Below are 25,077 nucleotides of genomic sequence, written 5' to 3' on the forward strand. Positions count from 1 at the left end.
GCGGGCTGCAGTGACATGGTGCTGGTGAGGAGGAGCCGCGCGGGTCTCTGGAGCTGCCTGCTGCAGTTGCTGCCTCCTGTGTCGCCCTCAGCCGCCTGTGTGTGCGGCGGGAAGCAAAGAAGAAGAAGCATCAGGAGCAGCAGTTACAGCAGCTGCAGGCCCCACTCCCTGAGCCCGGGACGTCAGGAGAGGGGAAGGATCCTCATTGAGGCAATGGAGAGGGACAAGCAGCAAGAAGAGGAGGGGGAGGCAGAGAGGTGGGTGTGTTTATGTGCAAGAGAGTTGTCCAGAGGTTTTTAGGTTAAAGAGCGGTGGTGCAAGAGTATGTACAAGAGAGAGGGGTACAGGAGAGGCAAGGTGTGTTTGCAAGAGAGAGGGGGGCAAGGGGGCAGATCAGAGGTGTGTGCAAGAAAGAGGGGGCAGATCAGAGGTGTGTGCAAGAAAGAGGGGGCAAGGGGGCAGATCAGAGGTGTGTGTGTGTGCAAGAAAGAGGGGGCAAGGGGGCAGATCAGAGGTGTGTGTGTGTGCAAGAAAGAGGGGGCAAGGGGGCAGATCAAAGGTGTGTGTGTGTGCGCAAGAAAGAGGGGGCAAGGGGGCAGATCAGAGGTGTGTGTGCAAGAAAGAGGGGGCAAGGGGGCAGATCAGAGGTGTGTGTGTGCAAGAAAGAGGGGGCAAAGGGGCAGATCAGAGGTGTGTGTGTGTGTGTGTGTGTGTGTGCAAGAAAGAGGGGGCAGATCAGAGGTGTGTGTGTGTGTGCAAGAAAGGGGGGGCAAGGGGGCAGATCAGAGGTGTGTGTGCAAGAAAGAGTGGGCAAGGGGGCAGATCAGAGGTGTGTGTGTGCAAGAAAGAGGGGGCAAGGGGGCAGATCAGAGGTGTGTGTGTGTGTGTGTGTGCAAGAACGAGGGGGCAGATCAGAGGTGTGTGTGTGCAAGAAAGAGGGGGCAGGGGAGGCCATGGTGCACATCAGAGGGGGCAAGGGGGCAGATCAGAGGTGTGTGTGTGTGTGTGTGTGTGTGTGCAAGAAGCAGGTGGCAAAGGTGTGTGGGTGCAAGAGGTTTGTGTGCAAGAAACAGCTGTAGAGATGTGTGCAAGAGGCAGGGGTACATAGGAGTCTGTGTTCAAGAAGCATGGAGCCGAGATTTGTGCTCAAGAGGCAGATTTGTAGGTGCAAGTGTGTAAGAGGCAGTGTGCAGAGGTGTGTGCTCAGGTAAGAGGCAGAGCACAAAGGTCTTGGCGTGTGTGAGAGGCCAGAGCGCGGAGGTGTTGGTGTACAGTATGTAAGAGGCAGAGGGGTGTGGAGGCTGGAGGCAGTGGTACAGAGGTGTGCAGTGTGTGTCAGGTGTGTCAGGTGTGTAAGAGGCAGGGTGAGTAGTGTGCAAGTGTGTAAGAGACATTGTGGAGAGGTGTGCACTTGTGCACGAGGCAAGGTATAGTGGTGTGTGCAAGAGGCTGTGAATGGCGCAAGGAATATGAATGCAGAGCTATTTAGGCCAAAGGCAGCGGTTTACTAAAGTCCGATGCCGGGGTAACGTGCCTGATCTGGTGTTAACAGCCATTAACCTGCACAGCAGTTGGCACCAGATCTGGTGTGTTAACATGCAGCGGACCTTAGTGAAGCAGCGTTACAGAGCTGTGACGGTACAAAGAACAGGAATGTACAACGGGCATTGTGCCAGGTATAAAGGTGCAGTAAAGCTTAGGTATCTTGTTACAACAAAGATGTGTTAAAATGTATTTTGGTTTAGCCTTAACTTTGGCTCACTGGATATTAAACACATCATTCTATCAATATGTGTAACTGCATGTGGCTAAAGCAGATACTTGTCTGCACCCTGGAGAGATATACTGTAGTTTATGTTGTTTTTGAATGTCAGGATGTGTTTCAGACCTTGCCCTTTTTTTTTTCATCAATGAATAATTAACCAGATTATAAAACAGGCTTTAGGATTGAAGTCTGGTTCTATCTGCAGGGCTGCATCGTTTTATCTTTTAGTTTACACTGCAAACAGGTAATCCAACACCACTAGAGTGTTATGTATTCTGCAGGGTAAACAGGACCTTTGTATTGTGTCCTGGAACTTATTCTCAGCAGTCCTGCACAAAAGGTCTCTGTCTGTGGGTCAGTTGTTCTTGTATATCTAGTTTGTAAGATAGTCCAGGCGCATGTGTATGATGGATCTACAGGAAAGTCAAGCAATTCTGCAATTTACTTGTGGTGAGAGGACAGAGAGATAAGTATTGTAGATACAGAGAGGGATCGCACTAGTTAGAATTTACTTGGTGTAAAGAAGATGCCCTTAAAGCCTAATTACCGTTCAATAGTAATGGCAAACTACTCTCATGCTGAAATTATAGTTTTTAAGAGCACATTTTTTGTAATAGATAATAATTTGACCCTTTCAGTGCCGGAGGCAGAGTGCCACGGCTCCTCCAGCATGTCACAAGGAGTGATCGCGGTGTCAGTGATGAGACGAACGGAAGAATCCTCTTTGGTCCAGATCGCATTGGGTGATCTCCCCTAGATAATAAGCAGAAAGCCCATGCTGTAGCCACTACATCATTAAGACTATCGCGTGCCAGACCCCAAGATGTGGTGGCTTCGTCATGGGCCACCCAAAGGGTTAAAACTACAATTTCCGCATGAGTGCAGTTTTGCTGTTACTATTGAAGCGGACAAAGAGGTCTCCAGTAAAATGGATCCAAAATGTGCGTTCCCCTGGGCTTGGATTCACTAAAGGTCGATACTTGCAGTATCAAACGCCGCATTTAATTGGCATTAATAAGGTTTTGTTTTTTTACCGCAGCGATATGTTGGCAATACGTTTGATGTTGCATGTGCAAATAAGTCTTGGTCCGGGGGGGAGAAGAGAGCGATTGAACCAGGAAACACACCGAAAAAATAAAAAATAAAAACAATAATAGTGCAGTATGTCAATACAATCAGGGATAAAAAAAATATATAATCTTGGCTCTGCAGAAATTCCTACTTACGACACGTAGGATAAAGGTAAGCAGTGTTCTGACTCAGTCAGTGTAGATGAGGTTCAATTTTCAATGCAGGAAAAGGAATCAAGATCAGGAGACTTTTAAACGGGGACCATGTCACTGTAGTATACTCGGATCCCAACCGGATGGAGTGTGCATGTAAAATATAAAAGGACTAATGGTACAGATCGCAGGGACAATTTAATCACACAAGCAAGAAAAGTAGGTAATGTACTTACAATAAGTACATGCAATATGTACGTATAAGGGTATCGTGAGGCAGTAGAGTGCTGGTTCTAGATGGTGCAGTCTCTTCCGTCTTCCCTCTAACTCCAAATCCCCGCCGATGGAATGGCGTCTGACGTCACTTCCGGTGGACGGGTGACGGCATCCGGCTAGAGGCAGAGGGAATAGGCAGCGACGGAACGGCAGCAGCTTCAGGCGTCTTCACTTGGTGAGCAGCGGCAGCAAACTGGACAGGCTCTACGCGTTTCGCTGTGAGAACAGCTTCCTCAGGAGAAATTGGGTTCGCATATGGAAATAAGTAATGCCAAATGATGTATTCACATGCTAATCACTAAACTTCAATACCTTGTGATTTATTGAACAACCGACCCAACAAAAATATCGGCAATTTTTAGCACCTACCCCCAGACTAGCGTTGGGCTTACCTTGCCTATGTATATAAAGGCTTAGGCCGCGCTTATTGTGCCCGCGACGGATGACATCGCCAGCAGCAAAAGTTATACTTTAACTTTCAGCCACGTTCAGAGTCTGTCACATGTGGCGACAGCCTCTGAAAAAAATCAAATTTAACCCGCTACCAGTTTTCCAGACGCGCCGTCGCACTTACTATTAGCGTTGGCGATGGAGTAAATTGTTTTGTTTTCGGGCGACGTCGCATCGCCGTCGCGGGCACTATTAGCGCAGCCTTGGTGTGCCTACCGCGTGGTTTATTTACACCCCACCTAACAAACTGAGACGACACAGTTTTGTGGAAGTAAAAATTGGTCACAGCTTTATTGCATTAAGAATACTTGAAAATAAACTGTCGGCCAGTCGCTAGTCATTTTTTGTCAGCCCTTTTCTTGGTATCTTCCTGTGTGAGCCCTTCTTCAAACCGCCCTAATCTACCGTCCGGCAGGAGACATCGCCCCGTCATCCGCTCACCCTAGGTCCCCCTTATGATGGCCACCTGGGCCTACCCGCATAGGATAGAGCCCAGCTTCCTAAGATTGGTGCCAGGGGTACAGCACCCGACCGCCTGCGTCGGTGCCTCCAGCCCGCACAATCTTTTCAAGGGGACCGCTATCTGGGGCCCATCCGCATAGGGTGGAGCCTCATTTCGGGTATTCAGTCTCCCTACGATGACTGGCCTGACAGTTCTGCCGAAGCTGTGACGATGGATCTGATAACAGATTCACAATATATTGTTAGAAATAGCACAATACACAGGGCCGCCAACAGGGAGGGACAGCCGGTGCTGGCGTCTCGGGGCCCCGTGAGTCAGGGGGCCCGGCCGGGCCAGTTGATAAATAGTAATAAAATTTTTTTTACAACGCTGCACCCGGCGCCGTGTCTCTCTGACGGCAGCGCCGGAAGTCAGCTGGGGTAACCTTCCGGCGCGCCTGCGTGAGAGGAAGGCCCGGCACGCACGTGAGACAGGTGCCGTCGGCAACTGCTGTGTATATGTATTGGGAGGAGTGGGGTATATTTTGTATATGTATTGGGGGGGGGGAGTGGGGTATATTTTGTATATGTATTGAGGGGGGAGGGGGGTATATTTTGTATATGTATTGAGGGGGGAGGGGGGTATATTTTGTATATGTATTGGGGTTGGGAGTGGGGTATATTTTGTATATGTATTGGGGGGGTATGGGGTATAGTTTGTATATGTATTGGGGGGGTATGGGGTATATTTTGTATATGTATTGGGGGGGAGTGGGGTATATTTTGTATATGTATTGGGGGGGTATGGGGTATATTTTGTATATGTATTGGGGGGGGTATGGGGTATATTTTGTATATGTATTGGGGGGAGTGGGGTATATTTTGTATATGTATTGGGGGGAATGGGGTATATTTTGTATATGTATTGGGGGAGTGGGGTATATTTTGTATATGTATTGGGGGGAGTGGGGTATATTTTTATTATATGTATTGGGGGGGTATATTTTTTTATATGTATTGGGGAAGGTATTTTTATATTGTATTGGGGCGGGGCGGATACTTTTTATATGTATTGGGAGGGTCTCCCATATTTTGCATTGTGTCCAATATTTTTGGACATGCCACCCGTCACCCCCCTCCCCCCCCAGCCATCCTGCAGCCACAGGCCTAACGCCCCCCCCCTCCCCATAGCAACGGCACCCCCTTCGCAGCCACCGGCCCTCCCGCAGCAACGCCCCCCCCCCAGTGGCAGCCACTGACGCCCCCCCTAGTAGCAGCCACTGCCCCAGTAGCAGCCACCACCCTCCTTAAGCCATCGGCCCCCCTTCACAGCCATCGGCCCTCCCTAAGCCACCGGCCCACCGCCCATCTCGCAGCCACAGCCCCCCCATAGCAACGGCCGCCCTTCACAGCAACCGGCCCTCCCTAATCCACGGCCCATCCCACAGCCCCCCCCCCGTAGCAACGGCCCCCCTTCACAGCAACCGGCCCTCCCTAATCCACCGCCCATCCCACAGCCCCCCCGTAGCAACGGCCCCCCTTCACAGCCACCACACTCCCTAAGCCACGGCCCACCGCCCACCCCGCAGCCCCAACAAGGAGGCGTGGCCATGATGTCACGTGACGCGGCCGTCGCGTTGGGAAAACAATTTGGGAAATTCTTTTCAAAAATCACGCGGTGTTCGCACCCCTCCATTGCTCTGTATATGTTTGTTCCGGCGGAGCCATTATAAGCATGGCCGTAGAGTTCTAAAGGCTTAATATTTGCCCATATGGCTGTTATTCTTATGCAATACATTGCAAGCTGTAGGCTACGGCCAGAGTCGGTGCACGCGTTGGAGCAACTGGCGGAGCATCCACCTGTGTCTGAAGCGATCAGTGGATTTATGATTGCTCGCGACTGGGGGCACGGCCATGACGTCTCGCGGCTGGTTCACCCTCATTGGGTTAACTGCCGCCGTGACGTAGCCATTGCTCAGCCGCAGCGCCAAAAGACAAGTTTCTTGTCTTTATACAATGTGGTTGCGCCATCGCACTTTGAGCATGCGCGCACACGGACTGACTGGGGCTGGCCCCATAGCGGCAAAAAACAATATTCTGGTTTCCTTGTACAAGGACTCCCTTAAGACACCGGTAATCAATCATGTTTTTCTCTACTCCGCTGAGGTTGAAGCGTTCACTATTACCACACTCCCTCTTTTTTTGTTTTACTTACTTACTTTTTGCGGGCAGCATTCATGCCACCCTGCCAGGCTGGAGCTACCTGATGCCTCCAGCTGTGCAACTGCAGTGCCAGCCGGGAGAAGTGGAGGAAGGGGCTGTACCAACACCGACCACAGTCGATGTGAGATCCACCAACAAGAGCTTGCTGGACACCATTTCGGTAAACTGCTTTGAACCGCCTGCATCCTTGTAGTACTGGGTCTTGTGCCATCCTCTCTGAAAGAGCCAGGCAGGCGAGGACACTCTTTTTGACCTGGTAGGCAGCTAATTACATTTCTTTCATCTCGGGGCCTCCAGGGGTAGATTTTTTGGAATCTGGAGGTTATTTTTCCTTCCCCAATCAGTGTGTGGTACTCTGCTGGTCACTATGTCTAGTGCTACCTCTCCTGAGCACAAGGCTGACCCTTCAGCTTCTGAAGCTGCAGTGAAGCCAAATAAGGCATTATCCAAGATTAAACATTTCATAATCACGTGGCAGAGCTTTTTTTACTTATTTAAATCCTCAATTACTAACACTATAGAAATAACTTGTGCCTAATTCAAGGGAAAATCACATAGAAAAAAATGTGAGTCCACTATTGAAAATTCCACACTGCAAAACGGAATCTCTCAGATCTATGATGGCAGCTATAGAGGCAGGAGCTTTCCTTGCGTTTATTGGTTTAGAAGATGCAAGACCCATCCATAAAGATCATCAACAGTTTCTGCACTTCTGCGTCTAAGACCAACACTTTCAATTTCCAGCTCTACCGTTTTTGGTCCATCACACTTTCACCAAAATCACGGTAGAAGAAAAAGGAATCTTTGTTTTCCCATACAATGTAGCTAAATGAGTGACTAGTCAAAGCTAGTTACTCAATCTGGATCCAAAGAGGTGTCTCGTTTTCATTTAAATCAAGAGATTATTTTACCGTCATTTTGTTCTCAGCCAGTGAATGATGCAGAGAAATGTCTACACACCTTGCAGGTTGTACGTTCCTTTAAAAGTACAGCAACAGAAAAGTTAAAGATTCAGAATGCTTGACCGACTACTTTCAGGCAAAAGGAAGGCCATACAGCATCAGGAAACACGATCACAAGAATGTATTCATCCTGCATATTAACAAACAAAGAAGGTCTCGTCCATTAAAGCCCATTTGACAAAAGCCATGCCAGCATAATGTACAGAATTGTCCCAAGCCTTTCTGGAAGCGATTTACAGCGCTACAACCTGATCCGCTATTCACGCTTTTTCTTAATTTGTCTGCATCAGCAGATGCCAACTTTAGTAGAAAGATTTTGTAGATAGTCATTTAATTTCGTCCTCCCTATCCTAAGTACTTTGTTTATGTGCTGGCTACTATGGGGACGTGGAGGAAAGAGGTATTTTCGTACCGATATTTCCTTTCCCTCTATTGTAGCCATGCGTCTTCTTTCTGGCCTATGTTTGCATTATTGGTTGTGATTGGGTAGGGATGAGAATAGAGCAGGGTTGTTCTGTTCTTTGTAGCGTTTTGGTATGTTTTTTTTTTCTTTCTATGATTTATGGAAATAGGGACTGATTTCCAAGGTCTTTCGGGCGTCCTTATATTAGGAAACCGGAAGTCCTTTTTATTTTGCTCTACCTTCGTAAGGGAAAAGTGTTAACCCTGTATATACTGGCTGCCATGGAGGGCTACAGAATAGAAATATATTGGTAAGACAATTTCCCTATTTCTCGTATGTGCAAATTGGATACATTTCTCTACCTCATTTTTTGATAATGCCACATTTTAATTCAACTATGTTGACCTTTAATGAATATAAGACTTTGAGTGCAGACTTCTTTAGACCAAAATATGATGACACCATTTTTTTATATTTAAAGTACTTTTGCCAGACTGGTTTATGTATTTTTTTTTACCTGGTGGAAGTTTTTAAAGCATGGAAAATCCAGAAAACATGGAGAGAGCATTTTATCCACCCCATTATTAGATGTGCAGCGGTGCGCAAACTAGGGGGCGCGAGACTGCCGGCAGGGGGGGGCGCGGGGTTTACAGAGGCCCCGCGCGCTTCCCGAAGGCACTTACATTAAGTGCCGGGGGAGCTGCAGGGCCTCTGTAAACCTGTACTTACCTAGGCTCCGACGGCTTCTTTCCTGCGTCGCCATGGCAACGCGGCGTCAAAATGACGCCGCACGGTCATGTGACATCATGTTGCTATGCCAACGTGACGTCATGACGCCGGAGCGCAGGTAAGTGGGAGTTAGGGGGCGCGGGAGTGAGGACCGCCGGCAGGGGGGCGCAGGGAAAAAAGTTTGCGCCCCCCTGCCTTAACGCCTCGCTAACTTCTACTAATAAGCAAGCTAACACATGACAAAAGAAATGCAAGGTACCTTACCCTATTCAATGTTGTAATGAGCTCAGCTCCATTCAAATGAATTGAACTAAAATGTTCTCTAGAAGAGCCGCTTCGCTGCATATTGAGTAAGGGTAAAAATGCCTCTCTTAGGCCACATACACAAGTCCTCTGTTAAATCAGGGTAAATAACCTTAGGTTACCTAAAATAGTAACGAACATATCTGCAAATCCACAAAGCTAATTATATCCAAAAATATTGACTGTTGGTTAACGTCCGTGTCTAAGGCTACGCTTATAGTGCCGGCGACGCGACATCAGGCTACGGTTGCTGGAAAAATCAAATTGAGATGACTTCGAGCGATCGCGACTAGGCCGTGCATTTGTTTTGACGCACCGTCGCCGGCACTATAAGCGCAGCCTTAGTTATCACTACATTAAAAACAAAAAACAAAACTGTGCGCTACTACCTAACTACCTATTAAATTTAAATGTAGATATATACACAGTGCAGTGACTATACCATCAAATAAGTGATGAAAAATTAATAAAAAATTAAACCACAAATCCCACAGTGAGATAATTATGCATTAAATAATAAATGCCACATAACCGTGTTAGGAATAAGGGCGTTTGCAGCTGTAAACGCAGGGGTGGCTCAGCACCCCACACACACTAAGAGAATGGAAACAAAAGAAAACAGCGCACAACGCCAAATAGTGAAGTAAATTCAACAATATATTATCAAATTAAACGGGGGTAATATATCTGCGTACATGAAAAAGATTGGTAAAAGGCATGTAGTGTGTATCACACTGTTTACCACTCGGCAGCTGTTAGCTGTAGATTCAGGTGCTTGCTTCCCTCTGCTGATGCAGCTCGGTTGATTCTGGGGCAGGACGTCAGTCTTTCACTCCCAGGGGGATTTCCCTTCATGCAGCCAGGTTCAGCAGCTGGTATTGGGGCTCGGTGAAATCGCTCCGGCTTCCTGGCCGATATGGAGCTGCTCCTATACCTCAGCAGGTATATCCTCTGCACAGAGGTAAGACCGCAGCTCACTGGGGTGCCCTCAACCTTATCACTACATTGCCTTGGCTAACTAATAACATGGATGTCTTATCTAAAGGTGGCGTTACTCCCATTCAGAACCTGACATATGGGTTTTGAGGGGGAGCGAGATCTTCTTTTACCAATGGACTTATATACATCCCCAAACACTCCCTTTATTCAACCTGTGGAGAGAGATCCATGAAATATGCTCATTTGTATTAAAATTTGCATGTGTCTCAGGTATGTTCAGTTTTATTCGCAGGTATCTGTCCACATGTTTTATAAACGAGGGTCTGGAGGGGAGCAACGCCACCCAAATAACCTTCTATTTATATTTAATTTAACAGATGCCCCCTTGCCCTTTCAGGTGATGTTGTTGTTTTTATTTTTTAGATCTGATACTTCGTTCAGGAGATATGAGCAGGAGGGCAAAATAAATGCCTCCCCAGAGCCCAGTGCAGCCTGAGGTTACTTTTTGGTCGTGTATTTGAGAAGTGTCCGTATCCTACACCAGGCTCTTTCTCTCATGGCAAGTCGCGTTCACGTGATCGCTCCTCAGCGATGATCGCGACTGCAAGGCAGTTGCATGAATGGAAGAGCATGGTCAGCGCTCCTGTAAAGTCATGAGCGCGATCTCCCCTAGAAAACAAGCAAAATAGGCGTGATGTTCACTGAACGTCACAAAGGTCTCCAGAATGCCGGCCCTGTTGATGTTCAATGAACCTCATAAAGACACTCGACCGGTTATTGCCTCTTTTATAACAGGCCAGAGTGTGTTAGTGGGGTATTGTCTTCTCCGCTCCGCTGTAACATTTTCTATGTAAATTGGTCATTTAGTTACCTTTGCTGATTAGCGTAATTAGAAACTTGATATTTTATTAGTTCAGTGTGAAATCTCATGTGTTTTGAGGAGAGTTGAAAGGTGTAATCCTGTCCACACTTATCTAGATATTTTGACATGCTTTTTTATGAACATTTGATTTTAAAGGATTGCCATTTTCGCGAAAACAATCCTTACTTTTTGGTTTGTCAAAGCAGCCTATGACCAGTGATATAAGGGAGCTACTCCAGGAGCGGTTTAGCTCATGCCTGTGGAGAACAACCATCTGTACGTTTTTCTCCATAGACTTTTGTATTCCAACAACGAAAAGCAAAAGTGCTCAGGCAGCCATGTCTGTTTAACGGGACAATTTCTCGTTGCGGGAAATAAACGTGTTTTTTTTTTTTTTTAAACCACTTAATAGTGCAGTTTTTTTTCTTTGGGAAGATTAAATTAACCGTAAAGTAATATTTTAATTTACTGTATTTACTTCTTGCGTAAAATTAAGTCAATTTCAAATTTTCTCTGGGGACGTTAACATTTAAATGTTATCTGGTAATTGTTGTTCTTTCCCCTTAATCTCTTTAAACAATTTATGCTGCAGTCATCAGTCATGCACAAAAGACACCACAACTTCTGCGCAGTTTACAAACCATGGCATCACAAAAGTGATTAGGTGAAGATTATTTAAATACTCCAAAACTTTTACCTACTATGGAGAAATTAATGTAAAAAATATTTTGAAATGCTTCTACGCAAGTATAAATCACTTACATTTAACCTTTAATTACATGCAATTAGTTCACTTTGGTTCTGAGAGGGACATTTCTTTAACCTGTTAAGTGCCAGAAGACCACCATCATTTGTGGTCATGTGATTGCTTCAGCAGTCCCCTAGATCAGCGGTGCGCAAACGGGGGGGGGGGGGGCAGATTTTGCTGGGGGCGCGCGGGCGGTTACAGGGGCCCCGCGCTCTTCCCCATGGCATTTAAATTAAATGCCGGGGGAGGCGTGAGGCCTCTGTAACTTACTTACCTGCTGCCAGCCGGGTCTTCGGCGACGCATCGCCATGGCAACGCTGCGGCAAATTACGCTGCGTGGTCATATCGTGACGTCACATGACCCCCACACGCCGGAAAGGAAGGTAGGGGGGCGCGAGCACCGGGGGGAGTAGGCAGGGGGCGCTGCTCGAATAGTTTGCGCACCCCTGCCCTAGCCGACGGAAATGAAAGTGCAGAAGGCTCCATATCCGTTTCAAACAGGCCAACAGCTACGTTGCAGTGGCCTGCGCCAACCGCTACGTTGCAGTGGCCTGCCTAATCAGCCCCTGTAAAACAAGCATTTCCCCCTGACGTACCTGGTACTGCATAAGTGCCTCTGGTGTACTGCATCAAGGACAATTTGCCTCGGCCATTTCACCACCGGGACATTTGGCTGCTGGGACAGTTTGCCGCCGCAGGTAATTTAACTCTTAAAGCGTTACACTAATAACCTTAACCCTTAATCCTAACACTAATTGTCCTAGACGCAAAATCTACATCAGTGTCAAAACGGCCAACTGTCCCACGGCGACTGAATGACCATGGCTAATTGTCCCTTTCTGTGACGTGCCAAGGCCCAAGATAAACCAGGTACATCATAAGGGCACTCTAAAAGTTACATTTTCTTCACTTTATATCCACGTATGTGTTCATCAAATTTCTTTGTAATAGTGTTTTCAATGGTTTCCATTTTAGAATCCTTAAAAATATGCAATCGAAGGAAAAAAGTGACCTGCAGATTGCCACCTCCAGCAACCAGTACCCAAAGGAGACCCTCAGGAAACGGCAGAACTCCACCCGCAGCTCCGCGAGCAGCGACTCCTCCAGGTCGTCCAGGAAAAGCTTCAAGGTCGACTATAGGCTGGAGGAGGAAGTGACCAAGTCAATAACAGACAAAGACGGCAAATTTGTAAACCCTTGGCCCTCCTGGGAGTTCCCTGCCTTCCTGAAGATGATGAAATGGTTGGTTCTGGAGAAAAATAATAGCAATGTCCCAAGCTCCAAGGAGGTAAGTGACCTACTGGAAATGCACACTTTATTATTATTATTATTATTGTGTGACTAATGAACGCTGCACTTTACAAGGTAAGCGCACAGACTAATTGAATAATTTTTTGAGACTCTGGGGAGTTCCACAGATATCAGCCTTGATACTTCTGCGACCCCCCCCCCTTCACCCCTGGGTTCCTGCTAAATGAAACTTCAATATATGGCTGCCGGGGTGAGCCTTCGCCCCGTGCCCAATAGAAAACCGTAATGGAATCGATTTAAAACCTGCCAAAAAATGTTGTTACACATTCCGCCAACCAGGGGATCCCATGAAGCTGGAAGCATCCGCCAGACCCCCCAGAAGATAATACACCAAGGCCGAGGTTTGGGAGAAATTGCTGTTTTAAAATACAAGAAAATGCCTATGAAACAAAGAGCATCACACATGGAAAACACATAATTCCCTGATCCAATCCAAAAAACCTTATAACCTAAGAATCTATTTTTCATAGAAAGTTGCATTTATATATATATATATATATATATATATATATATATATATATATTACTAGAAAAGTTGAAGATCTCAAATGTATAACAAATCCATGTTTAAATGTTGGTGATTCCAAAAAAATGTAGACCCTGCAAATTCTCCAGAACCAACACAGCTGCGAAAACAGCCATGTCTATTAACAAATAGCACTCACACAAAGTGCCAAAAAAAAATGCATACATGATCATATTCATTAAGCAGTGCTACAGGACACGGCCCATTCAAGGGAAGAGGCTGTAATGTGTGTTCGAAGCACTGGAGATGTCTTGTGGAATAGCGCTGCTTATTAAATATGTCCCTTTATTGATGTATGCATCACTAATGTAGTATTTGTGTAACTGAAATGATATTAGTAAATAGTAGCGAATCTTCCATGTATAGTAAGTACTCCCTCTTCCCTGCAAGCAATGCTACTGTGGCGATTTGTTTCTTGAGCAGTGCGAGAGGGTTCAGCAGAGAGGTGTAGATTTTATTTCATATTAAATGAAATAAAGATGTATTTTTTTTCCCCCAAAACAAAAATCTTCAATTACAGGCAGTTTGTTACAATCCGCAGAGCTGAGTCCCAGAGCTAGGTCTATACACAACAAGACTCAGGACCTGACTTACTAGTAATGCTTGTGGTAGCTTGTTCTACCTTTCAGTAAACACCACCCTCACACTCTCTGTATTAAGGGAAATCAATTAGTCTAATTTTTGCCACTTTTACATCTAATTAAAGTATTTGTAAACATAAATACACATATACTTCAAATACAACAAGATAACAGTGTACACTGCAATACAAAATGAATACATATCATTGTAATCTTTCATGCTTCCCTATCCCCTCCTGCATTCTCACAGCCAGGTGTGTCACACACACACAAGCGAGAAACAGGCAGCTGGAGGCAAGAGAGATTTTACTCAATTAAAATAAATAAAAGGTATGCAGTATAATTGATACATTTTGATGTTTAATCTCTAAACACCAAAATGCAGCATAATTATACTGCATACCTTTTTATTTATTTTAATTTAGTAATCTCTCTTGCCTGTAGCTGCGTTTTTGCCATCCATGTGTTTTACAAAGTATGTATTTCTGCCATCCTGGATATAGTCTCCAATAGGAAAGCTTAAACACAGGGGGGGGGGAGATTGAGTTGGCTGGCTAGCGAGATAGAAGAGAAAGTTATCAGAAAAAGCTAAGTTTTGTATATATTTTCCTTCGTTATCGTGCAAATTGAAGTTTTAGCTGCCGATTCCCAGATATCCTCCCAGGTTTCCCTATCTTTTTTTCTACATTGAGATCTTCAGCCCATTTTAACATATGAAATTTTATTTCAATGGTACCTAATCCCGAGTAGGCTGAGCCTGATCTCCCCAGGGACATCAGATTTATACTGGAGAGGATGTGTCCTGAGAGGAGATATGGTACATATATGGTGGTCATGTCCACAGATTCAAAAGTTTTGGACAAAGATCCAGAATATGTTACAGGAAATTACAGATACAAGAATCCCTCTTGTCCCACTAACGTATTTATTAGCAAAGCCTGTTGAAGAGGTATATAATACCATTAGAAAAATTATCTCTATTGTTCTTACAGCAGCCCGATGCTTTATAGCAGCGGCGTGGAAGAATATAAATGTACCACCGAGACATTCAATAATTAAAAGAGTGAGTTAAATTAATGGAAAAGCTTTCAGCTCAACTAAATCAAAAATTAGATACATTCTATAAGGTATGGGAACTGTGGCCTCCGTTTTTTAGATAGAATCCTGATCATGGTTGATTGTTATCAGGGAAACAAAGGAGCACAAAATCGTTTGTACTCCAAAAAGAAAATTCACTTATGTGCACACTATGTATATATATATATATATATATATATATAAAATGTAGCTTATAATAGGTGTACTTAAAACATATATTACCGTAACACTAAATGTAATAAACCTTAAAAATAAATTAAATAATATACACACATGCACCAGAGTTAGCCTCACATATATATAACTTCCAGTATATAATTATAACTGAAACCTAGGAGGCTGAACAAGGTGCAACCAGGTAAGGTGAGTCAAAATACCCATCAATTATAATCACCAGCACAGTAGGTATACAGCCAAGACACTGGCAGACATGCGGCTACAATATATCCATAGATAGTATTAATGGTATCAAATAGAGCCAGCTCTGCCAACTATACTGTTATTATATATTGGCTATGCTCGTGAAAATGAAATGACCCACACTTGCATTCACCAGCACAGTGAGTACAGAATCAGTTGCTGCAGCAGGGATACGGCTACAGTGTATCCATAGATAGTAGTAGTACCCATAAAGCCCCCCTGCTAGCTACACTGTTTATATATATATATATATTGGCTATGCTGATGAAAAAACTGGTTACTAGAGCACTATATATTGTCATCAGCCCCTGTTATGGGGTTGTTTTTAATATAGTGCTCTAGTAACCAGTTTTTTCATCAGCATAGCCAATATATATATAAAAACAGTGTAACTAGCAGGGGAGTTTTATGGGTACTACTACTATCTATGGTTACGCTGTAACTGGTGATTATAATTGATGGGTATTTTGACTCGCCTTACCTGGTTGCACCTTGTTCAGCCTCCTAGGTTTCAGTTATAATTATATACTGGAATTTATATATATATGTGAGGCTAACTCTGGTGCATGTGTGTATATTATTTAATTTATTTTTAAGGTTTATTACATTTAGTGTTACGGTAATATATGTTTTAAGTACACCTATTAAAAGTTACATTTTATATATATACATAGTGTGCACATAAGTGAATTTTCTTTTTGGAGTACAAACGATTTTGTGCTCCTTTGTTTCCCTGATTCACTCCAATTCACAGTCGCACCTATTGTTCCCTACAATTATCGATATATTTATTACGCATTTACATCACAATTAGTATAATTTAGTTGATCACTCCCTATCCCTCCCCCCTTTCTTGGTTGATTGTTATCCCTTGTCTCTTTTAGCCCTTAATCATTCCCCCCCTCCCCTTCCCATTCCTTTCCTCTCTGGCCCCATCTTTATCTATCCTTTTTCTTTATCTTTTCTATGTTAAAAAATAAAAAAAATAAGAATAATTTGAAATTTAAAGAATCCAAAGAGATTTATATATATAAAAATTAAATTGATATGCAACATACAGAAAATTGTAAAGAAAAATTGTTATGAAGATAATTGTTTTTACTAAGATAGATGTATAAATATTGTTCCTTTATCAAAATTGTACACGTAAGTAAGATGTTGATTTATTTAAGTAAAAAAATATTGAAACAAAAAAAAAGTAAAAAGCAAAGTTACAGGTATACACCAGAAGACTTGCAATGCTCTCTGCTTTGCTCCCATGTCTAAATTGGCTGTAGTCTGTCTCTATCACTAACACCAAGAAACAGAAAATAATGTTGGTCACTTAATCTGCCACAAGCAGTATTTAACGTTTGTGATGCTAGAGTTGAGGAAGTAGAGCTGTAAGTGACGACCATGGAAGGACAAAGCACAAAAGAGCTATTCTCTACATCAGGGGTGTGCAAACTATTCGCTTCCCCCTCCCCCCCCCCCCCCACCTCTCTTCCCGGCGTGCGGGGGTCATGTAAGGTGACGCCATGACTGCCATGGCGACGGGTCATGTGACGTCACGTCACATGTTCCCGCTGCGTCATTTGACGCCGCACAGCCGGCTGAAGCAAGGTAAGTACAGTTTGCAGAGGCCTCACGCGATCCCCCGGCATTAAATTAAATGCCTGGTGGACGAGCGCGGGGCCTCTGCAACTGCCCGAGTCCCCCCAGAAAAATCTCCTGCGCCCCCCCCCCCCAGTTTGCGCACTACTGCTGTACATTAAAGCATTGCCATCTTAGCAGAAAGAGCGTTATCGGATACCAGCTTGCCAGATCCCAGGCTGCATGTAAAACTGTTTTTACTGTGGACGGACTTTAATAAAACATGCTTATGCCCCCATTCCCTGAGAAGCCATACATTACACACTTCCAAACTTCTGGCGTGGACAGGTGGGGTAGAGAGGCCCTCAGCAGCTGGGGAGAGCTGGGGCACTGCAGCAACTAGATGCCCGGCAGCCAGGCGGTGAAGTTTGGCCTCTGACCGGGCCCAACTTCCAGCGCTGGCCAGGCGCCCCCCTGCAGCCGCCGTGCCCCGGACAGTTCTCCTGGCACTCCCCCCTGTCGGCGGGCCTGGTCCCACTGTACCCCTTCTTGCTACAGATACTGCGAAATCAGATCACTACCAGCAGCTAATTAACCCACTGCTTCCGGGGGGGGGGGGGGGGGCATGGCAAAGGGCCAAGGGGTTAAGAGAAATATTCAATATTTTCATCTGGAAGATCATACCAGTTGGTGGGGAATGTAACCGCACACTGACTTGACATAACTTGCAGTTAATAGTGTTGTAATTTTCTAAATGGTCACTGTCATTTTCAGCTTTTTGCTATAGAAAGGTTTTTGTTTGCAGCACTGCAGTTTTAGTCTTACGTGGCACTTAAGAGTTGCAATGGGCAACAGCCTAAAATCTTTTAATGTATTTTATAAAAATCGGAAATTTAAATGATTTTAAAAAGGCATTCATATATTTTTCAATCAAAGACGGAATAAGTTTGTGTTTTTTATTGTATTTGTAACACACATGCTTTCGTATGGGTACTTTGAAGTCTTGATGAGTCTGAAAAGCTAACTTACTACTTTTAAAAAAAAAAAAATGTTATGCAGCATTTTCATATTTATGCTCAAAATTGTACAGAATTAAACTAGAAAATTCGAATATTATTAGCGCACATTTTACCCATAGCATCAAGCAACTGGTTTAAATACAACCGACCAATCAATATATTTTATTTATATATATATATTTATTTATTTATTTATTTATTTTTTTAAAAATCCAGTGCAGACACAAAATACTAGATATAATATTATCAAAATATCAAAAAAGAAGGTATATCACCTATAAAAGTAGAGGCCCACTTACTTACTCTCCAATGTTCCCTCAATAAATTGCATCTGAAACTCAATCGTAAGTAAAGCTCTACGTTAATAGGAGATTCACCTTCTTTTTTATATATTGTGTTGGCCTCAGAGCTAGGTATTTTTTTCTCTCCTGTGAATTGGGGTAAATGGTTCATTACAATTTTTTCTAATACAATATTATATCATACTGTATGCGTTATGTGCAGCATTTCGTGAGGGAAAAGTGATGCCTAACTGCAACATTTTAGTACACGAATAAATCTTTAAGTTATTACTCACTACATTGAAGTGCAACCTGCATCCACAAGATCCTTCAAGCATGTTTTTGTCTTTACATAGGAGCTTGACAAGAAGCTTCCAGTAGTCGAACCATATTTCGTTCGACACCCAGAGTTAGCTGGGAAGACCAGAAATGGACTACGAGTCACGTGGTTGGGACATGCTTCGGTCATGGTGGAAATGGATGAATTAACATTTCTTACTGATCCCATCTTCAGCCAGCGTGCATCTCCAACTAGCTTTATAGGTGCAAAGCGCTTTCGAGGGCCACCATGCACTGTAGAGCAGCTTCCAAAAATAGACGCTGTCGTGATTAGCCACAACCACTATGACCATCTAGATTACAACACTGTACTCAGCCTTAATCAGCGCTTCGGTACAGAGCTGAGATGGTTTGTTCCCTTGGGTCTCTTGAACTGGATGCAGAGCTGTGGCTGCGAGAATGTGATTGAGTTGGACTGGTGGGAACAAAACTGTGTTCCTGGACATGATGACGTGACCTTTGTCTTCACTCCAGCCCAGCACTGGTGCCGAAGGGCGGCCTTTGATATGAACAGAGTCCTGTGGGGCAGTTGGTCTGTTCTGGGACCTTCAAACAGGTTCTTTTTTGCAGGAGATACTGGTTACTGTGCTGCTTTTGAACAGATCGGGAAGAGATTTGGACCTTTTGACATTGCTGCTATTCCTATTGGAGCCTACGAACCAAGGTACGGAGTTTTACGTAGGTAACGACTAAACATGCAGTACATCCTTGGAAGCGCAGCCAGACACATTACATTTTCTCTAGTAGCTGTCTCATATGGAAGCAATATTCAATCAAATTTCTTATATTTAACAGTGCCAGGGAAATTTGTGACTGCCATGCGTGCAAACGTTGACCCAACCCATTAAAATATGCATGTCCTTTCATTCTTTCCTAAATTCCCCTAAAGGAGGGGCACGCTTGATTAACTAACAGTGTCATTTTTATGCCTAAAGCAGACTCCATCCATAGTCTCTTTAACTTCTTTACTACCAGAGGAGCTTGTGAGGCATTGTGTCATAGCGAGCAGAGAATGCAGAGGCTCCGCAGCATGTAAACATTCCCACCTCACTGTTCTACTAACATGTTGAATCTATTTTCGATTTATCCAACTTGGCCGTCACACACTTGAGATCATAGAAACTGTGCTTAAGTAACTCGCAATACTATTCTAATTGTAGCATTCCGTGCATCTTCCTGTTTTGGTAGCACACAAAAAACAGAAGACAAATCGTGAATACAGAGAGCATTATATCCGTAATGTAGGATATGCTTCTAATCCCTTCCCCTAAAAATATTCTACTTGTACACAAAGTTAAAGCAGAAGCTACCACTATGCATTGTCCAGTTTGTGTGTTTGTGGTGTTATAGGTGCGGTTCCTTTTGAAGACCCAAATTGGCCAATTGCATTGTGTAAGGGGGGGTCCTGGGGACAAGGATTGATAAAACACTTGATTGACATGCATTCAGGCTTCAGGGTCCATGCTAAAAATAAATGTATTAACATAGTGATGTTTGTAAGTACGTATGGAGTCTTGAAGTCCATGGGGCTCCAGTATCAGAAGACTAATGCTCAATACATTTATTGTGCTGAAATGACACCAGTGCAAAAACGCCCCCATTATTCTAGAATGACTGATAGGAGTTTATGTAGCTCTATTTTTGAAGCTGAATAAAACACTAGTCCGCTAGCCAAGAAAGTGCAGTAGGTACAGTAACACAAGTATTGTATCAAGAAATAGGCAAATCAATATTAAATGTATTGATATTTTAGTCCGTTTCTGAATGCTATGTTGCGCATGGTTTAACATTGCAGAAGTAACAAATGATCATGCAAATATGATCTTATTTATTTTATTGAATTTTTCTTTTGCTCGTGAGAGAGGGCATACAGCCAAGCGGTACAGAAAGGGGGGAAAAGAGAATAAAACCTCTTATATTTACAATTTTATGAATATTGGCACATCAAGAAGCAACATTAACATTGCAACGTTAGTTTTTACAGCATAAATATTTCAATTTTATATGATAAATATTTTTTGTGTGGGTCTTTAATTCCCATAAAAGAATATGGTTATTGTGTTATTCGTTTGTCAGTGCTTAAAGGGTGGTGTGAATAATATTTGTATTTTTATTATCTGTTTATATTAGATGGTTTATGAAAGGTCAACATGTAGACCCAGAAGAAGCAGTCAGAATTCATGCCGATGTCCGCGCGAAGAAATCGGTTGGCATTCACTGGGGAACCTTTGCTTTAGCAAATGAGGTATGTACTGTACAACCTTCCAAATGAAACATCTCCTATGGAAAGGCCCATTTGCCATCTTTTCATCTTGGGGACAGTGTTTTTCAGCGGCAGTGCAAAAAAGATCAGTTTCGCACTGTTTCTTTGGCTATTTTAAAGAAAGCAGGGTTTTTTTTGTATCTACCCATGGTATTTATGACCTGGTAAAACAATCATCATGGGAGGAGAAGGCTTTAGGCTGTATGTATGTGTGCGGGAGTTATGTAACATTATATTGTACTTGTTTCCCATTGGATTTATTGCATTGTGACAATGGAATGTTGATTTTACTTTCTGCTCCTTAAAGCTAAATCCTATCTGGGCCTAAAATAAACAAATTGCCTTTGCCTCTAGTTTCTCCCTTATCTTTAACCCTTGGTCTAATTGGCCCACACATGGTTGTCCATAAATCTGATTATCTCATCACTTGGGTGATACTTCAAAATAGTTTTAGTCTTTTAAACCTGTCTCTTTTCATTAGTTCACTCTGGTCCTTAGAGGAAATACTCCTTTTAAAGCTCAAGATACAGTACACCTCAAATGGTATAATAAATGTTTAATACATGTTAAAATAAAATTAAAGTGCACTCCCAGTGATACTCAGTGATTTGGGGTGGTAGCTTTCTCTCTCCTCTCAGCATTCCCAGTAGTGGGGCCGGTGTGGTGGAGACATCACTGGGGAGTCCCAGAGCTTCCAACAAACTTGAGCAATGTTCGTTCTCACCCTACGCATTTCGCAGAATCCAGCCTGCTTCCTTTGTTGAGCTGACGTATCCTGCAAAAAACGTAGGGTGAGTACAAATGGAATGGTGCTCGAGTCCCCAGTGAAATCACCACCATACGCTGCCCCCACTACTCGGAACGCCGAGGGGAGAGGGCGACAGAGGGAAGATACGATTTCCACCACCAACTTGCCTGACGCCTATACCCTTTGGTACGATTGCGAGTGCATTTGAACTTTTATTAACCATGTATTAAAAATTTATTATTCCATTGGAAGTTTACCTTACCTTTTTTGCAGATGTTTTGAAAATGTTAGTTCCAGAGCTGAACTCTCCTTCAGTAATGGGAAGACAGCATATTGAATGAGGGCATTTATTGCGCGAGCATGAAACTGAATGTAGAAAGATTTTGTAGTAAATGAGTTCAATATGGTCATGGATATTATGTGCTTATGGCCTCTTTTCAAATGAGTTAATGTCTCATTATGCTCTATTCAGCACTATCTGGATCCACCAATTAAACTGAGTGAAGCCCTCGAGAGATATGGACTGAATCCCGATGATTTCTTTGTTCTGAACCATGGAGAATCAAGAGACCTCAATATTGATGACAACGAACCGCCTGAAGAAGATTGAACATATATTATGATTTTCCTGTTTGGTTTTGTATCTCAAGAAAAGCAACTTTTTTTTAATGCTCTACACCAGAGTGTGTTTGAACTTTCATCTGAAAGAAATGTATTCAGTGGGTATTGCAAGTATATTTACTTAACGTGATATTCTTTTTAACACTAACTTGATTGTGGTTTGTAAATGGTGCTTTACAAAATGAAGTCTTCCAACACTTTTGTGTTACAAAAGCACATAAAATACAATGGGTGATTTGTAATTCACCTTGTTTGCAAATGAGACCATAAAAAGGTAACTTAAAATGACTACATACATGTGCCTTTTAAAGAATACATTATGATTGCATTGATATGTACTACACGTAGAATAGAGGTTCCCACTTCTATTGTACTAGTTGATCATTGTGCATATATTGCTGGTACTCCCTCCATATCTGGCATGGCAAACATTTTGTATGTACCATATATTTTATTCTTCTTACAGAATATTCAAGAGTGGGTTTTGGGTTTGGCACTAGTCTATGAAATTGGAGACCCAGTTTTAGACCCAATGCCATCTCCAAGCTCCCGATGCCTCTGGTACTAAAATTAAGGAACTCTTTGATGCACAGATTGGGAACAGATATGACCGTTAATAGAGATGCGCAAAACATTTGTGACCAATATTTTTTGCCAATATATTACTCGGAGAGCGGGTCCCACCAAAAATATGCAATTTTGCAAAATGATGAAATGAGGCAAAAATTGGTGGCTCCCTTTATTTGCATTAAAAAAAAAAATGAAGTCTGCATTTTTTGCGCTGAATGACCAAAAAGCATTCAAGCAAACTTTCCAGACATTTTGTAAAACATTCAAACCCTTACTGGGACATTCACACTGTTCTGCTAGTTCAGGATTGAGCAGCACTTTCCTTACAAGTCCCTAATTTCAGGAGCTCATAACAAACGACTCACAAATTGGATCAGGCTGAAACTGGGCAGTTTAGGCCAGTCAAGATTTTGTTAGATTGTACAACAAAATATTAAGTCAAAATTGGGGCCTATTTTAATCAAAATTAAATTAGATTTTCATACATAGTTCCCTGTAGTGCCTTTTTGAAAAAGCACATCCATTTGTTTCCAATGTTTAAATAATCAACCAAATAAATCTAGTTTGGCATATGCAGTTGAGTACTTCACGAAGTTTGCAAGTAGTCACCTTGGATTGCTTGTGATTTATAAATGTAACTTTGTACATATCTATAATTTTACACCTGTATAACATATACATACCGATTTTATATAATTCTTTAAAGGTTTTAGCATTGAAATTGTTTAGTGAAAGAATGTATGTGAAGCCTATCGTAATAAAACAAATGTGCTAAAGGAATGTAAGAAACATACAGGAAAAGCTTTAAAGCTACAAAGTTAAACTTTTTAGGTGAAACTTTTCCCCCAAGTGAATTACCTAAAGTGCATTCTATTCAGAAAATTGCCAGTAAACGCTCAAACTGGTTTGAGATGTTAAGAACAATCTTCCCACACAAAGCTTGCAATGCATGCTGTTTAGTCCTTTCTAGCAGTCGTGTTATTCATCCAACATCCGGCAGTATACAGATGTAGCAGGTGTTATTACCCCCATTAACGCAGGTTAATGCATAAAACAATGTGCTAAATATTACATGCATTAAGGAGATAACACGAGTGCTACCATTGTTTTCAAATCTTGCTGTAAATATTGTGTTAATGGGTTCGATAACGTCAGATCAATTTCTTAAACCATATAGCCAATAAAACAAAAAACAAACTTGTATAAATCTCTCTTTAAAAAAAAAAACTTGTACTAAATTTAAAGTAATGTGAAGCATGGAGTAAAATGATGATTTTCTTCTTCATAACCATATTAAATGAAGATACTAAAATGTGATGTAAGCATGGCCTTGGGAATAAGGGAATTCCTGTGTAGAAAGATACTAAAATATGTGCTTGGTATGGTCGAGTTATGAAATTTTGATCTGGGATCTTATGAAATGGAAACACAAATATGACAGTTCTCTGTATATTATTTTTGCAAAATAAAAGACACTTGTGGGAAACGAAAGTTCTATTTTGTGTCCTATGTTTTTGAAATGTATATAAAATAAGGAGGTAAACACAGACAAGGGTTTGACTGTGAGGACAATAATCAGCAATGACAAAAGGTCTTTGTGATTGAGGAGTAGTTGCAAAGGGACCCGGAAGGTTAACAAGCTCAATCACAGAGCCGGGCGCATTCAGGACAGGTGTCGGCTCAGAAACTAACTGGACGTCCCGGCCGGGGGCAGACCCTTGGGCAATGAGGTTGAGAGAGTCCTGGCAGAGAGCAGAATCAGACATGGACCCTGAGGTTGGGAGGGGGTCCTAGCAGAGGGCAGATTCAGACCCAGTCTTCAGGCTCTGTAGTTTTTCAGCTGAGTTCCTCTCAGACGTATCATGTGAAAGAGAAGCTGTGATTTCTGTCTCCCTTTCTGTGTGAGGAGTTTCTGGCTCCGGTGATTCCCCAGTTAATTTCCACATACAGAAGTCAAATATTCTATTCATTAGAAAAAACGAATGGCGCACAGCCAGGGAGCCAGGTGTGGAATAAAAAATATTTCTTTAATGCAACATAGTAGGAGACAAATTCACCCCCTTGGGGGACACAGACAGGGACTTCCTACGCGTTTCGGACCAACGGGTCCTTTATCAAGGAGTATGGGACATGTACAGAGAGGGCACCTTATATACCTAATGCTTAATTAGCAAATATCAGAAATCTGTGCAAAATTACATCGCGGGTCCACTGCGCATGCGCGTGACGTCATCCGGCGTGCCGATCCAACAGCCCTAAGGATTGTGGGTAGGGACCGCCCCTAATGTCGCCCGCGCATGCTCATAGTGGGCCGTGAGGGCAGAAAGGGATATTCCCTTCCTCTTAGTCCTAGCTCCCGCCCCCAGTGATGTCATACCACTCCCCGATTGGCTGCAAACACCGC

At 43.1% G+C, this 25,077-nt stretch overlaps 1 protein-coding gene across 1 annotated transcript; it reads left to right on the top strand.

Annotated features, from left to right (window-relative positions):
* Positions 1–24,164, top strand: LOC142494928 (N-acyl-phosphatidylethanolamine-hydrolyzing phospholipase D-like). Its single transcript, XM_075599639.1, has 5 exons — positions 1–257; positions 12,300–12,612; positions 18,489–19,135; positions 20,602–20,716; positions 21,955–24,164. Exons 1-5 carry the CDS (start codon positions 16–18, stop codon positions 22,090–22,092), a joined length of 1,455 nt encoding a protein of 484 aa, XP_075455754.1. The 5' UTR covers positions 1–15; the 3' UTR covers positions 22,093–24,164.
* The last annotated feature ends 913 nt before the right edge of the window (positions 24,165–25,077 follow it).

The sequence above is a fragment of the Ascaphus truei genome, chromosome 5 (assembly GCF_040206685.1).
Source record: "Ascaphus truei isolate aAscTru1 chromosome 5, aAscTru1.hap1, whole genome shotgun sequence".
NCBI lineage: Eukaryota > Metazoa > Chordata > Amphibia > Anura > Ascaphidae > Ascaphus > Ascaphus truei.